Source organism: Sitodiplosis mosellana, unplaced genomic scaffold (assembly GCF_009176505.1).
Source record: "Sitodiplosis mosellana isolate CC-2019 unplaced genomic scaffold, AAFC_SMos_1.0 Smas_scaffold_3, whole genome shotgun sequence".
Classification (NCBI taxonomy): domain Eukaryota; kingdom Metazoa; phylum Arthropoda; class Insecta; order Diptera; family Cecidomyiidae; genus Sitodiplosis; species Sitodiplosis mosellana.
In genome coordinates, this window is record NW_022595246.1 from 2,638,503 (window position 1) to 2,652,073 (window position 13,571).

Below are 13,571 nucleotides of genomic sequence, written 5' to 3' on the forward strand. Positions count from 1 at the left end.
AGATGTTCAAAGGCAGAAGAGGTAGAAATCATTTGCTTTTATTTGTCAGATCGAAGCTCGTAGTCGTGATTTGCTCATTTTGGCCAGAAATTTGTCTTATATGTGTGAATCAATTGCCGCCAAATTCCATCCAAATCGCAATCTGACAAGTACCAAAATGTTTGTACAGGTTCTGGCTACACGACACAAGTCGAAAACTGAACAATAGTCCACCGCCTGGGTGACTCGTAGAGCAAAAAGTGTAAAAAATGCTAAAAAATTGCAATTTTTTCGGTCATTTTACAATGTAACTGGCCCAGAATGCCTTTTCAAGGGCTTATGTCTTGGTAAAAGTTGTAGATGTTGACAAGCCAAACAAAACCTCATCAACAGTTTTTGCCAAATATTGGCTGGAAAAATTATTTTGGTCGAAATGTAGCGATTTAAAATGGCTTCCGAAATTGCCGTCATGAAAATTTTGATGTGGGGCTTGCTATGGTTTTTTATATGGTACCCATGTGCAATCTTTGCGCCAAACCTATTTTTTTGAGGTATATTTTTCGAAACTGGCCGGACATTCCAGATGAGGGACAACTTTTTTTTTTGAAGCAGTCTAACGAACACACTTAACCACTTGGTAATCACTTGCGTCTGTAATTGTGATGCGAGGGTTAAGAGTTTAACTGGCAAAATGGTTTTCAGTGATTATGTTATGTTCATGGATTTAGGTCAAAAGCAACAAAACGTTCATTATCTTTCTCTCAGTTTGTCATAAATTTGAACGCAATGACAAGGAAGAAATCAACGCGCAATAATTTAGTGTGTTGAACGAACTGAGTACACTGTCTAGTGTTTCGAATTTGGTTGAACGGTAGAGAAGCCACCCAGTCGAAGCCATATTCATATGGGCAGCTGTGATGCGTGTCGAAGACTTACACTTGTTTGAATAGTGGTGACATTGAAAACCGGTATCGCATATCGAAACGAACTACAACACCGTGCGCATGTTGACAAAGACAACATAAAGCACCAAAAACAATCCAATAAATAAACAATCGATCGACAGTGGTTGTGTCCAATGTGCAGAACTTTCTTGAACGTGTTTGATTTATTTGTTGTTGTTTTTATATTGCCAACTCATTTTAAATTCTTAGAATTTTTGCACATAAAATCAAAAGTTATACGCCAAATAAGATCGTTAAATAAGTTTTCTGATACAAAAAAAAGCCGTGAACTCTGCATCGCCTTGTCATCTTCTTATCAATAAAAACGCAAAATAAAGTGGATTGTGTGACCCAATAAATTTATAGAATTGGAAAAACCGTTTTTTTTATATACATATATCCGTTCTGTTGAACCAAACGTAACAAAAAGGTAGCGAACGTTGGCTTTTAGTATAAGTGAATAAAAATCTCGTTAAAACCAAAAACTTTTGACTAGTGTTAGTGGAAAATTTCATGTGAAGACAACCAACATATTTGACGGCATTAGACGACTGAGTGTGTGACGTAAATGCTAAGCTGATTGACACCGATTTTGATTCGTGTCTACGCCATTAATCGTGATTGACATCTCTCGCCAAATAAACTTGAATGAAATGGATTTCGCGACTTTTATTAGCATAGCATTGACAATCGACGTCATGCTCATTGGATATGGTCAGGCACAAAGATATGGTAATCAAAATGGTTTTGTTACTGTATTTTTTTTCTCTCTCTTTCGGTGTTGAATTAAAATTCGTATCAGTTTGATTGCATGCAACGCTTTTTTTCAGTTAGAAAATTGCACAACGCACCTCTTTGTGAATTGAAATTACTAGTTGTGCGTATGGGGAATCCCATAGTAAGTTGCATCCAAACAGCAATCAGCGTTTTTTGCAAATGAATTGCGTGATCTGCTGCACGTATGCACAAAATGTGATTGCACTAAACCTGCGAAACGAGTATTTAGCTTTGTTTTAAAACAAAAAGAGCATCTTAAAAGCAACGAATTCTTAAGTTTTGAACCAGTTTTTTATCGGCACTTTTTAATTTATACCACACTTCATACTTCTGTGCTGTTTTTTATGGCTGTGACGCGACCAACATTCTTTCAAAGAATCACCAAGGTGTGATTCAAGTTCTCTTAACCCAGCCAGACTGAAATGAATGACAACAAAAACGAGTGTTACTAAATTATGTTTACACTTTTCAGAGGGCAATCCATGCACGCTATACGATGGCAGCCGAGGTATTTGCAAGAATATCGCTTATTGCGAATCAATTAAAGTGGGCTTGCGGACGGGGACAATAGGATACCAAAACATTGTTACATGCTCATTTCAGGTAAGAAACCGGCATACGCAATGTTCTGCTCTTCATTTTGCATTCGTTTTTGATCTTTCTGTTTGTTGTCAGGGCGCCATCCAAATAGCTTGTTGTGCTGATGAAAGGCCACAGCCCGGTCGTCATAGACCAGTATTGCCATCTCAACCAAATACAGACTTTGTCTTCATGTGAGCCACCTCTGTTCAGTTTGCATGTGCACTTTAAATGGTTTTGAATTTACTCTCTCATTCTGCATGAATTAAACCAAATCATCAATTGTGAAGAGATTGCTTTTAGAAGGGAACTTTTTTCTAGATTCTTTTTTTCGAAAGAAGAAAATTTCCTTTTGATAAAATCTTTTTTGATTGCAATCGTCGACTTATTTGAATATTAATCAGAATAGTTGTGATTGGATTTAACAATAAGTGTAGTTTTTCTTGACCGCAATTATCACCCATCCATTCATCTAATTTCCTGTAATGTATTGTTGAGTGCATGTTCAATAGATCCTCATGCTTATAGCATTCAATTTAATTTGTATAGAAATAGGCCGGCCAATAAACCGTTGTGGTCGTCGCATTCAAAACCAAATCAAACTCTCTTTGCGAATGATTTACCGATGTTACCATTGACATGGAACACAGCGACAAATGTTCTAACGCATACTGGTTTCATTTTTCCAAGTGGTCCGCTGCCAAAATCCACAACTACAATGAGAACAACGACGACGATAACAACTCCAAAGCAAATCAGAACGATACCAACTGTGAAATCGACCACACCTGTAATGGATGATTGGATGAAAGATGTCATCCGTGAATATTCAACGACGACAACTGAAGCTGGTGTACTTCCGTGGATGCAAGACATTTTAAATGAATATTCAACGACGCCAAAGTCCAATAATAAGGTGATTCAAACGACCACATTGAAACCAACTTTGAAAACGACTGCAGCCAATTCATTTTGGAGCGAATGGTCAGCTGTAAATCCAACCAACATTGGAAATAATGATATTGATAGTGTCTCAAATCAAGGTGTCAATGAGAAATTACGACAAACTACAACAACCACCACCGAAATGCCTGGTTGGATGAAGGAAATTCTCAACGAACATTCAACGACCTCAAGTGTAAACAATGGAAATAATCATGCGATTAAAACGACCACGACTCGAGCACAAACACCAACTGATATGCCGTCATCGATGCGTGATGTTTTAAATGAATATTCGACAACGACAGCAAAAACAACAACAATAGGAACAACATTTGTAACAAGTACGATGAAAAAGTCGTCAATTGGTGATGGTAATCTATTCGCTGGTGGTGGTAACAGTGACTTACATATTACAACGCCGACCAGGTATTCGATATGATTCAATCGAATCTTGTGTGTGTGTATGTGTCTGTGCAATGCATTAAAAATCATGGTTTAATATGGTGATTGTCTCTTCATCACACTCATTGCCGTACTCTTTCTGTATAGTTGTTGGTTTTGTGATCCCAAATTCATTGATCCCCCTTGTTTTTGTTCAAGTTTTTTTTTTTTTTTTTTTTTGGTTTGGCATTTGTGATTTTGGATGGTTGAATTGATATATTTATCACATGTGCAAACTAAACGATTAGTAGTAACGAAAATGATTCGTCATCAATTGATAGTGGGACGCGGCCGGGCCGTGTGACGGATAAACCACCACTCGATGACACCAGATCGCGTTATAGCGCCGGCAGAAAAGCTGAATCCGGTAATTCAGAATACCACAAATCATATCGAATGACTCGTTCAATAGATTCGTTCTGTTAATGTACGTTGCGTTTTATAATGTTTCAGCATGTGAAATATACTCACGCCTACCGATAGCCATATCGTGGAATATTTTGGATGGAGTCCCAACCAATTTGGGTGAATTTCCATGGATGGTAAATTTTCCCCCCAAAGAATATGTTTTTGGTACAGTTTAGATGAATCGAATTTTTCCCAATGAAGGCTGCATTAGGTTATCGGGATATTAATAACGACATCAGTTATGACTGTGGTGGAACTCTCATTTCGGAATACTATGTACTGACAGCTGCACATTGTGCACCACCTAGACGACGACCGCAAGTGGTTCGATTGGGAAAAGTGAGTATTCTTGAAGTTTTTCACAAATTATTTGATGATTTGTATCATTTCTCATTGAACTTCATTGAACTGAATTAGGTGACTCTTTTCACAAACGACGATGACGCCGTTCCAGTTGATATCGACATTGCGGTAGGCATTCCTGAGAACTCATTTACAATTCTCAGTCATCAATTGTTAATGTTATTCAATTATTATTCAAATTACTCTATGCATGTACTTAAAAAAAAACAGGATACTATTCGTCATCCACAATATAATTCAGGTGTAAAGAAAAATGATATCGCACTAGTTCGACTTGCTCGACCCGTAAATTTCACAGAAAATGTTCGGCCAGCGTGTTTACGAACCAATTTAGGTGATTTATTTATTATATATATATATATATATATTATATATTTTATATAATTTAGGTGATGTGCTGCCCACCGTTGAACTTATTATCACCGGATGGGGTACCACTTCTGCTACACGTGAGTTTAATTTTCTTGTCTTTATTCGGATTTTGGAATGGTAAAAAAATTCAATTTGTCAAAAATTTAAAAATTCATAGATTGATGAAATGGAATGAATTTAGCTTTAATTTTTCTCACATCCCATAAACATTTTGGTCACCAATTTTTGCTCATCTTTTTTTTTCCTTTTTGACCCGAATAAAAAAAATAAGGAACGATACGGCCATCGGTTTTGCTAAAAGCAAATGTCACCTCAATGCCATTGCAGCTGTGTAATACAACGCTGGTATCTATCAATCGACAGGCGAACGAACCGGGCCTACGACAAGGTCTAAGTGAAAGCCAATGCTGTGCATTCGATCCCGCTGGCAGTAAAGATGCATGCCAAGGTACTTTGTATTGATTTATATTTCATCTTATTTATTTATTTATTTATTTTTTTTTTATAACCAAGATTTCTTCCTCTTCCTTATTATAATATCACAATTTGTAACGCTCGAATGATTTATTTTCTAGGTGATTCGGGTGGTCCACTTCAATCATTTCCAGACACCACAAATATTGCATCGATCATTGGTGTTGTATCGTTTGGCGTTGGATGTGGTACTAAGCAGCCTTCGGTCTACACGAGAGTGGCCTACTATTTAGACTGGATTGAACCAATTGTGTGGCCAAACGCATAATAACTCGACCTGTACTAAGATTAAGCAAAAATAGAGAAAGAAAAAGATAAATCAAAAAAATACTGTTGTCGTTTTTTTTTTTTCATTTGTATACATGTTTTATTGATAAAACAAAATTGCGTTTAGATTCCCGAGAATTGCGAATCCGCCCATACACTTACCGCTAACCGGCCGCACGCGCTATTACATTTAACAGCTTGCAATTTATCGGTGTTTCAATAAATTCTTCAATTCTGCTTTACAATGATTTACTTGAACTCATCACACAAACAGCGGTGTGGCAATGTGAATGCATGCTTGGCTTGAATGTATTGAACATCATCAGAGAAATCACGTTTCTCTCAAAACGTAGAAGAAATGCGTGGCACTGTGTGTTTTTGCCAATTAGTACTTTAGTTACGGACTGATGTTTTGATGGTGAGGTTGACCGACGAAATCAAAGCGAATAAAACGTTCTATCGAAATGCAACACTTACCACAGCTGTGCGTCACCATTGTTGTTTTGTTAATCACGTCAATTGACGTCGATTGTGTGATACCGACATTTCTTTATGGTAAATTTATTATATTTTCTTTCGAAATTCATTATAAGGAACTGAAATGTTTTATGTCATTGAACACATTACAGAAGGAAGCCCATGTCGTTTGCATACGGGTGTGAATGGTATCTGCAAAAATGCGCTAAAATGTAACTGGGCCATCGAAAATTTGAAGCAGAGACAAATGAAATTAAATGACATTAGGAGATGTTCATTTTCAGTATGTATTCTTTCTATCGGGTGAAAATTCTTTGTACTTACTTTTGTTCTAAATTAAGGGACCACGTGATGACATCATCTGCTGCGGAGATGAGAGTTTAAGTCAGCCACTTGAAGTGACACCCCGTCCTTGTTTTTTGGAATTTTTATTCGAGTGCGTTTTAACGATTAATCACATGTCATTTGTGGAATTATTTAATTAAATATTTCAAAATCGATTCATCGAATTTTCTATCAAAGTTTCAAGTGCACGGACCGAGTTCCCGATCGTAGCACCGAGTCATCAGAATACAAACCGCAGAATAGCGGTGACAAAATTCGTGATGCATGTACAAAGTATTCGGCATTGGCTAAACCTTTCAACCCTCCACATTCAATCATAAAGGGAAAAACGGCTGATCCAATGGAGCTGCCACATATGGCAGGTCTGGGTTATCCAAATCGTCAAAATACAAGCTATAACTTTGATTGCGGCGCCAGTCTCATTGCTGATCAATGGGTCGTTACAGCGGCCCACTGTAAGTATATTGACTAATATCAGCTACTGCTGCAAACACTAAATAATACACACTGTATCAAAGGTATCAAGGAGCGACGTAGGCCGGTAATCGTTCGGTTCGGAAAAGTGAGACTTTTTTTTCATATTCTAAACCATCTAATTGATTCCGTGAATGTTTATTATTATTTGTTTTGTTTTAATTTATTCAGATTTATCTTCATTCTGATTACGAGGAAGGCGTTGACAAAAGCATATCGGTATGAATAACAAATACGTGCTTTAAACATGGTTGTGGATATTTAAAAAAAAAGTAGCGTAATTTAAAATGTAAACTATAAAATTCTTCCCTTTAGCGCATTGTTCGCAATGAATACTCGGTTATTACTAAGAAAAATGATATCGCTTTAATTGAGTTCATTGGAAGTATAGCATTTAATGATATCATTCGTCCAGCCTGCATTCACACTAATGTGAACGATATTCTTGAAACAGATAATCTTGTGATCGCCGGTTGGGGTTCAATCGAACCGGATAGTGAGTTTGTTTTATTTAGAATTTTTTTTTGTATCAAGTTTTTAATTTCTTATTTTCATCTCAATTGTTATTAAAAAAATTTTCTTCTTAATTTTTCTTTATTTTTCGTTCGATTTTTTACGTTAATTTTCTTCGTCTTCAATAATTTTCCGCAGGAACCAATCGATCAGAAGCTTTGCTCAAGGCCAATGTAAATGCAGTCCCATTGGATCAATGTAATAGAACATTGGTGATCACAAATATCGCAAATTTTCCACGTGGATTGAGTCAATCGCAAATGTGTGCAGTAAATTTGCGGTCGGGTTCAGATGCATGCCAGGTATGATGAACCGATTTTTATTTACATATAAATCCGAAAAACAGCGGGTTCCCCTTCAAAAGCCCCTTTAATTTTGGCATATCAGAAGAAGAAAATTTTGTTTTGGGGCATGTGCTGAAAAGTCATCTCCAACAAAGCGTACTAAATTTATCTTTTATTAGGGTGATTCAGGTGGACCGATTGGAATTCATGATAAATCAACGGGCGTATCGACGATCGTGGGAATTGTTTCATTTGGAATAAGCTGCGGAACAGAATTGCCAGGAGTATCTAAAATCATCTCAATAAAATCAAGATCTCTTCCACATCCGTATTATTATAATCACAATTTGTAACGTTTAAATGATTCATTTTTCAGGTATACACGCGCATTGCGTCTTTCGTTGATTGGATTGAAAATACGATATGGCCGTAGCTGTATCCATGGGCACAAATATGAATGTAATAATTTTATATTCACGTAATAATCCAAATTGAAAATTTCATTTAAGATTTAATAAAACCGAATTTCTCAGCAAAATTTGTATTTTTAATTTCAACAAATGATAAAATCGGTATAGGATTCTCAGTAGCTGTCCAAGTGCAATGCATTTTCGATTTGCGCTTAGCTTTAGAACTAGTGTTCCTAATAGTCATTCGATGAGTCAAATTTTAAAAATCGCCTATGAATATTGAAATCGTCTGAATTTTTCTCACAATGTCGCTCGCTTGCTCGCATGCAATCAAAAGATAAAGAGCCACAAATCATTGTTAATAGACAGTTTAGTACTCCATTGTTGCACTGTATTTTATTACGTTTTGACTGACTCAAATCTATTATTACGCGGGAAAATGTGAAATTTACACGCAATGTAATTGATATCCGATATATTTTCCTACCATAACGAAATTCTTACCATTTAATTAGCTCTATTGAGTCTATAGTTGAGTGATTCAGGTGATTATTATAATTAAAATCGGTAATTCAATAAACTGTGGTGCTCGAGCATACAATTGATGGTGAAATTAAGTTAATAAGGGAAATCACAAATTCAGAAACAGGAATTATAATTGAATAGGGGAACTCTTCATTGATGGAACAGAAAATGATATGGTAAAGCTCTTACAAATGAAAAGAGTATATTCAGTCACTTTTAATCTTTGACCGATTTGATGGTGTCTACAGTTCTTCGCAAAACCGCACATAAAATAGTCCGATTCATCAATACGTAGTGTTGTTTTGTTTTCTAACAACATTTTGACGCATATCATAAGAATTCGTCTCTATATGACATGCACGATAAATTAGGACGATCAGACAGGTAAAATGGTGAATCAATTCAAAACTCGCCGATGTTAATTTAATTAAAATGTTAATCATTCCAGCAGTGTCGTGACGTAGTGCTTCAACACCACCACCATACCAATAAGCTTGTATTGTATTGTCGCAATTTTCTCTGGTCGATGAAATGAATCGCGGCACGTATAAGTCAACCTGCCGATGTTAAAACATTCAAGTTGCCATCTATTCATGAATAAACTTCTCCCACCAAATTACACACACAACATTTTATACCTAATAACCGTCCACTTAACGTTCTACCTGGTAGACTGAAACAGTTTCATACTACACCTGCACTACCAGTTTTTGAGTCAGAGATTTCAGTCAATTGTCTTCGTCGTCGAAGTGTTTGCTCGACAATATATATAAAACTCGAATTGAAGCAAAATCCGCATCAAATTTCAAAGTGGACCAGTGTCGTATGCACGCGATCGTCAGGTTCGACTGAAGAGAGATACAAAAAAAAATTATAGCAAATGTGACTAATTTACAATTAGAAAGTTTCTCTTTCGATAGCTCAACTCGGAGATTATTTGAAGAAGAAAAAACGTCAAAGATTAATTTGAAGAAAGAAAAACAACTAAAATACATCAGTTACTTCATTATCAAGTGAAAACGACAATATAACGCGACGTTTGCATAGGAGAATGTGGACTTTTTAAATGTGTTTAACAGAGTTGATGAACATTTGTGAATTGTTGCTCTTCGAGTGCGGTGGCTATATTGCTTAAAAGTCAAAAGTTACGAGTGACTTGTGTTGAGAAAGGAGAAAACAAGAAATCAAAATGTTTAAAAAATCGACAAATTTATTCGTTGCGTCAGTGTTTTTGGTGACATTTGTCGATTTTACGATCCAGACAGACCTTTTCGGTAAATTTTTTGATTGATATTTTGAACTGTTTTATTTCTTTTGAATAAAAGCCATTTTACGAACTTATCAATCACGTAGTGATTAGTAAAAACTAATTGAACAGTGAACAAAACTGATCAAAAATGTTATGATCAATTAACAAATCGTTTATATTATGTCTTATCACGTGCAATGGAAATGCTACGCGTCGCTAAGCATGTTCGTAATGAGATCACAATGTGCGATAATTTCTTCTTCGAATTAATTACAACTTATACTTGAGGGAAACAAATGTCTCTTTTTCTCTTCATTAGTCATAGTAGATCGATGAATTTTCTATAAATACACCAACAACATGGCCTCAAGTAAATTCAATAAGTTCGAAGTGATTATTGGAATTTAAAAGTCAGGAAAAAAAGAAGAAATAAAAAAAACTGGTTTTGCGTCGTATAAAATAAAGTTGTCGCTCCAGTAAAATGGTTGTTATTGTCGTTATTGTGAATATTCTACACGACGCATTTTCAAAACACACACGAATTCACTGTGCTGATATGCCAATGGGTGTACGATTTTTTGTTCTTCTCTATTTCTTTGGTGTTCCACGATTGAAATAAATCGAAAACATCTTAGGAGGTTTCGCTCCATTTCACATGTCGAACATTTCAATTTAAAAATTCTTGCTTTTGAAACAGTCGTGTAGATAGCTCTTGACGCAAATGTTAATCGAAATGGCATTGACTTTAGCAAGCGAAACAATTTGGCAAAAAATATTCCATGATATCGGAATTTTAATGTATTTATCGTCCAAAGTTCAACTCTGCAATTCCCCGAGTTGCGGTTTCAATAATGATACGTTTATCAACCAGACAACAGAAAGAAAAAAATAAACACAAAAATAGCTGATTTCACGCATAAGTCAAGATAAATTCGAATCGAGGGGAGAAAAACATCACAAAGCTTTTACAAAATTAAATAATATGGACAGACACATAACGCGATTCAACGATTCTGAGAAAAATGTACGAGAATTCTTTGTTAATAGGAAACAATACGACGAAATGAAATACGTTTTGAAATGACGCATGAATTCATTGGAAATGCCGACGAATATGACGGCGAAACAACATACCACTGTTCAAAATTTGATATTGTTTTATTTATCGCTAAGCAATCCATGATTTTATTAACATTTTGACACAAATGGTGAAATTAATGTGTTTTTCTCGATATTTTCTTCTTATTGTTTACTCCAGAGGGAAGTGTATGTCATCTTCACACCGGCGAAATGGGCGTTTGCAAAAATGCCGAAAGTTGCAAGTGGCTGATACAAAATTTGAATAAGAAAAAAATGAAATTCAGTGACATTCGACGATGCTCGTTTGCGGTAAATGAACGATTCCGATTCCAAACATGTCTCTCACTCAATAAAATAATTATCAAGTTGAATTGCATTGTTTTGCTTCGTTGCAGGATCGTATTGGTGAGATTGTATGCTGTGGTGATGAGCATCCGCCAAAACCAGTCGAAAAACCGGCAGCACCATGTGAATTAGGGTATCTTTTCGAGTAAATAACTTGAATTTCAACTGAGAAATTCGAAAATTGCGCAAGAAAACTAACATGAATGTATTTTTTTTTTTGCAACAGTAGCTACAACTGTGGCGAACCAACTTCCCCTCCACCACCGATTATTGTGCCGAATAAATTCAGCGGATCAAAGGCGACAGCCGCCTGTGCGAGATATTCAGCTGTAGCAACTCCTTACAGCAACTGGAATATAATCAATGGAATCCCCGTTGGGCAAGGTGAATTCCCACACATGGTGGCATTGGGTTATCGAAACCGCGACTCAGCCGAATATGACTTTGATTGTGGCGGCACTCTTATCGCTGAACAATGGGTTGTCACAGCGGCGCACTGCATTAAAGATCGACGAAAACCAGTGATGATTCGAATGGGAAAGGTTTGTTTGTGACAATTACAAAAATCGATGCATATATTTTTTAAATATTTTATTCAAATCGTAATTGATTCTTCATACAGCTAGTTTTGCACGATGATGCAGATGGTTTGACTCCAATCGATCGTCCAATCAAACAGATTATACGTCATCCACAATATTCATCAATTCGAAAGAAGAACGACATTGCATTGATTGAATTTGAAGGAACGATTGATTTAAATGATCTTGCACGACCCGCATGCATTCGAACTGATCCGGCTGATCCACCAGAATATCAAGAATTAATCATTACGGGTTGGGGATCGATTGAAGCGGACAGTAAGTGGGAAATAATTAGTTTAAAAAAATCGTTGCAACGAAATTTCATGTTCCTCAGAAGAAAAGTCTTTTAGAGCTTGTAAAAAAAATCATTAAAAACAACTTTTTCCATAGGAACAAATCGATCTGAACTTATGCTAAAGGCGAACGTGACGACAATCCCACTGCATACCTGCAATCGAACATTGGTCGAATTCAATCGACTCTCGAATCAACCCGCTCTACGGGATTTGAGCAACACACAAATGTGTGCATTAAATGCGGCGGAAAAACGCGATGCATGTCAGGTAAATAAAAGTCCATTTCAAGTATATTTATCCTGTTAGGAGAGATATGTTGACAAAGTTTTTGTGATTTTTCTCCATTGGCAGGGTGACAGTGGGGGCCCATTATTCTTGAACGAAGCACAAACTGGCGTATCGACCGTCGTCGGGATCGTTTCATTCGGCGTGAGTTGTGGTACTCAATTGCCTGGCGTATACACGCGCATTGCATCTTTCGTTGATTGGATAGAGAATTATGTGTGGCCATAGAGAGATATTACAAAAATTTACCTTGTAATCAAATAATGTGTGATATTGAATTCAACTCGTCGTCAATTCATTTCCATTTAGTCTTGATATGATCTTATTAGATTTAGAGATTATCTTTTAAACAGACTTTTGTAATTTTACATGAGTTTATAAAGATTCAATTGAAATTTTTGTATTCGAAAAAAGCAAACTTTTGAAATAATTTATTTTATGGAATTAGCTTAAAACATATGCGTAATTTGTACGAAAATCATAAAAATGTAAAATAAAACAGCGAAACAAATAAATAAAAAAAAATGTTGTAGAGTGAAAGAAACTTGTTTGTTGTAATTGATTTTATGGTTTTATACTATTTCGCAATCGTTTGTAAATCAATGAAAACCGCAAGACGTCATGCATGGACATGTGATTAAGACTGCAAAGATTTATTATGTATCGGCCACTTTGATGTTCCAAAAAGCGAAAAAAGGATGAGCAAAATCAATTTTCGACTCATGTTATAACCCATGATAAGAGCAGCTGTTGTTATCAATTCCAACACAAATTTTCGATATCGAACCTAGTGATAAGAATTGCTATAAATACTAACATTGCAACCCTGCCTTAAATCAGTTGTAGTTTGAATGAAGAGACCTTAAAAAAAATGGCACGTCTAACTCTTCTAACGATAGGTTTGGCAGCTTTTTGTGCCTTCAACGGTGTGAATTGTGACGGATTTGTTCAAACATTGGAATTGAGTAATATTGATGGGGGCTTTGATATAACTGCTAGCAGAGCCCTAGTTAACTTGACCAAAACCGTTGGGAACGCTAAGAACTTGGGAGTTCAAGATTCTAATGCAAAGTTCACTCCAAGATTTGCATTGCAACCACGTCAAGTTGTTACAAACCGAGCGACAATTACATACAGACTTGGCCAACGAATCAA

At 36.1% G+C, this 13,571-nt stretch overlaps 2 protein-coding genes and 1 pseudogene across 3 annotated transcripts in view; all 3 read left to right on the forward strand.

The window, feature by feature from the left end:
• Positions 1-643: 643 nt before the first annotated feature.
• Positions 644-12,680, forward strand: LOC129565660 (uncharacterized; annotated as a pseudogene).
• Positions 5,677-8,180, forward strand: LOC129566514 (serine protease persephone-like). 2 transcript variants are annotated; one of them, XM_055442540.1, is made up of 10 exons: positions 5,677-6,104; positions 6,179-6,309; positions 6,368-6,462; positions 6,549-6,826; positions 6,890-6,933; positions 7,017-7,064; positions 7,161-7,341; positions 7,497-7,660; positions 7,822-7,926; positions 8,019-8,180. In XM_055442540.1, the coding sequence occupies exons 1-10, from the start codon at positions 6,014-6,016 to the stop codon at positions 8,073-8,075; spliced, it is 1,194 nt and encodes a 397-aa protein (XP_055298515.1). In that variant the 5' UTR covers positions 5,677-6,013; the 3' UTR covers positions 8,076-8,180. The 2 variants fall into 2 exon arrangements, with proteins under 2 accessions (XP_055298515.1, XP_055298514.1); XM_055442539.1 differs by having other exon boundaries at positions 7,822-8,180.
• A 607-nt stretch (positions 12,681-13,287) lies between the features above and the next one.
• LOC129565661 (uncharacterized) overlaps positions 13,288-13,571 on the forward strand; it is a 4,047-nt gene continuing 3,763 nt past the window's right edge. The window contains exon 1 of the mRNA XM_055440771.1: positions 13,288-13,381. Coding sequence (XP_055296746.1) covers positions 13,288-13,381 — 94 coding nt within the window. The remainder of the gene's footprint in view (positions 13,382-13,571) is intronic.

Coding starts and splice junctions, on each gene's coding strand:
- LOC129566514 (XM_055442539.1), top strand. CDS start 6,014: ATGCAACACTTACCACAGCTGTGCGTCACCATTGTTGTTTTGTTAATC. Junction 7,065..7,160: donor GCGTTGACAAAAGCATATCG/GTATGAATAACA, acceptor TCTTCCCTTTAG/CGCATTGTTCGCAATGAATA. Junction 7,342..7,496: donor GGGTTCAATCGAACCGGATA/GTGAGTTTGTTT, acceptor AATTTTCCGCAG/GAACCAATCGATCAGAAGCT.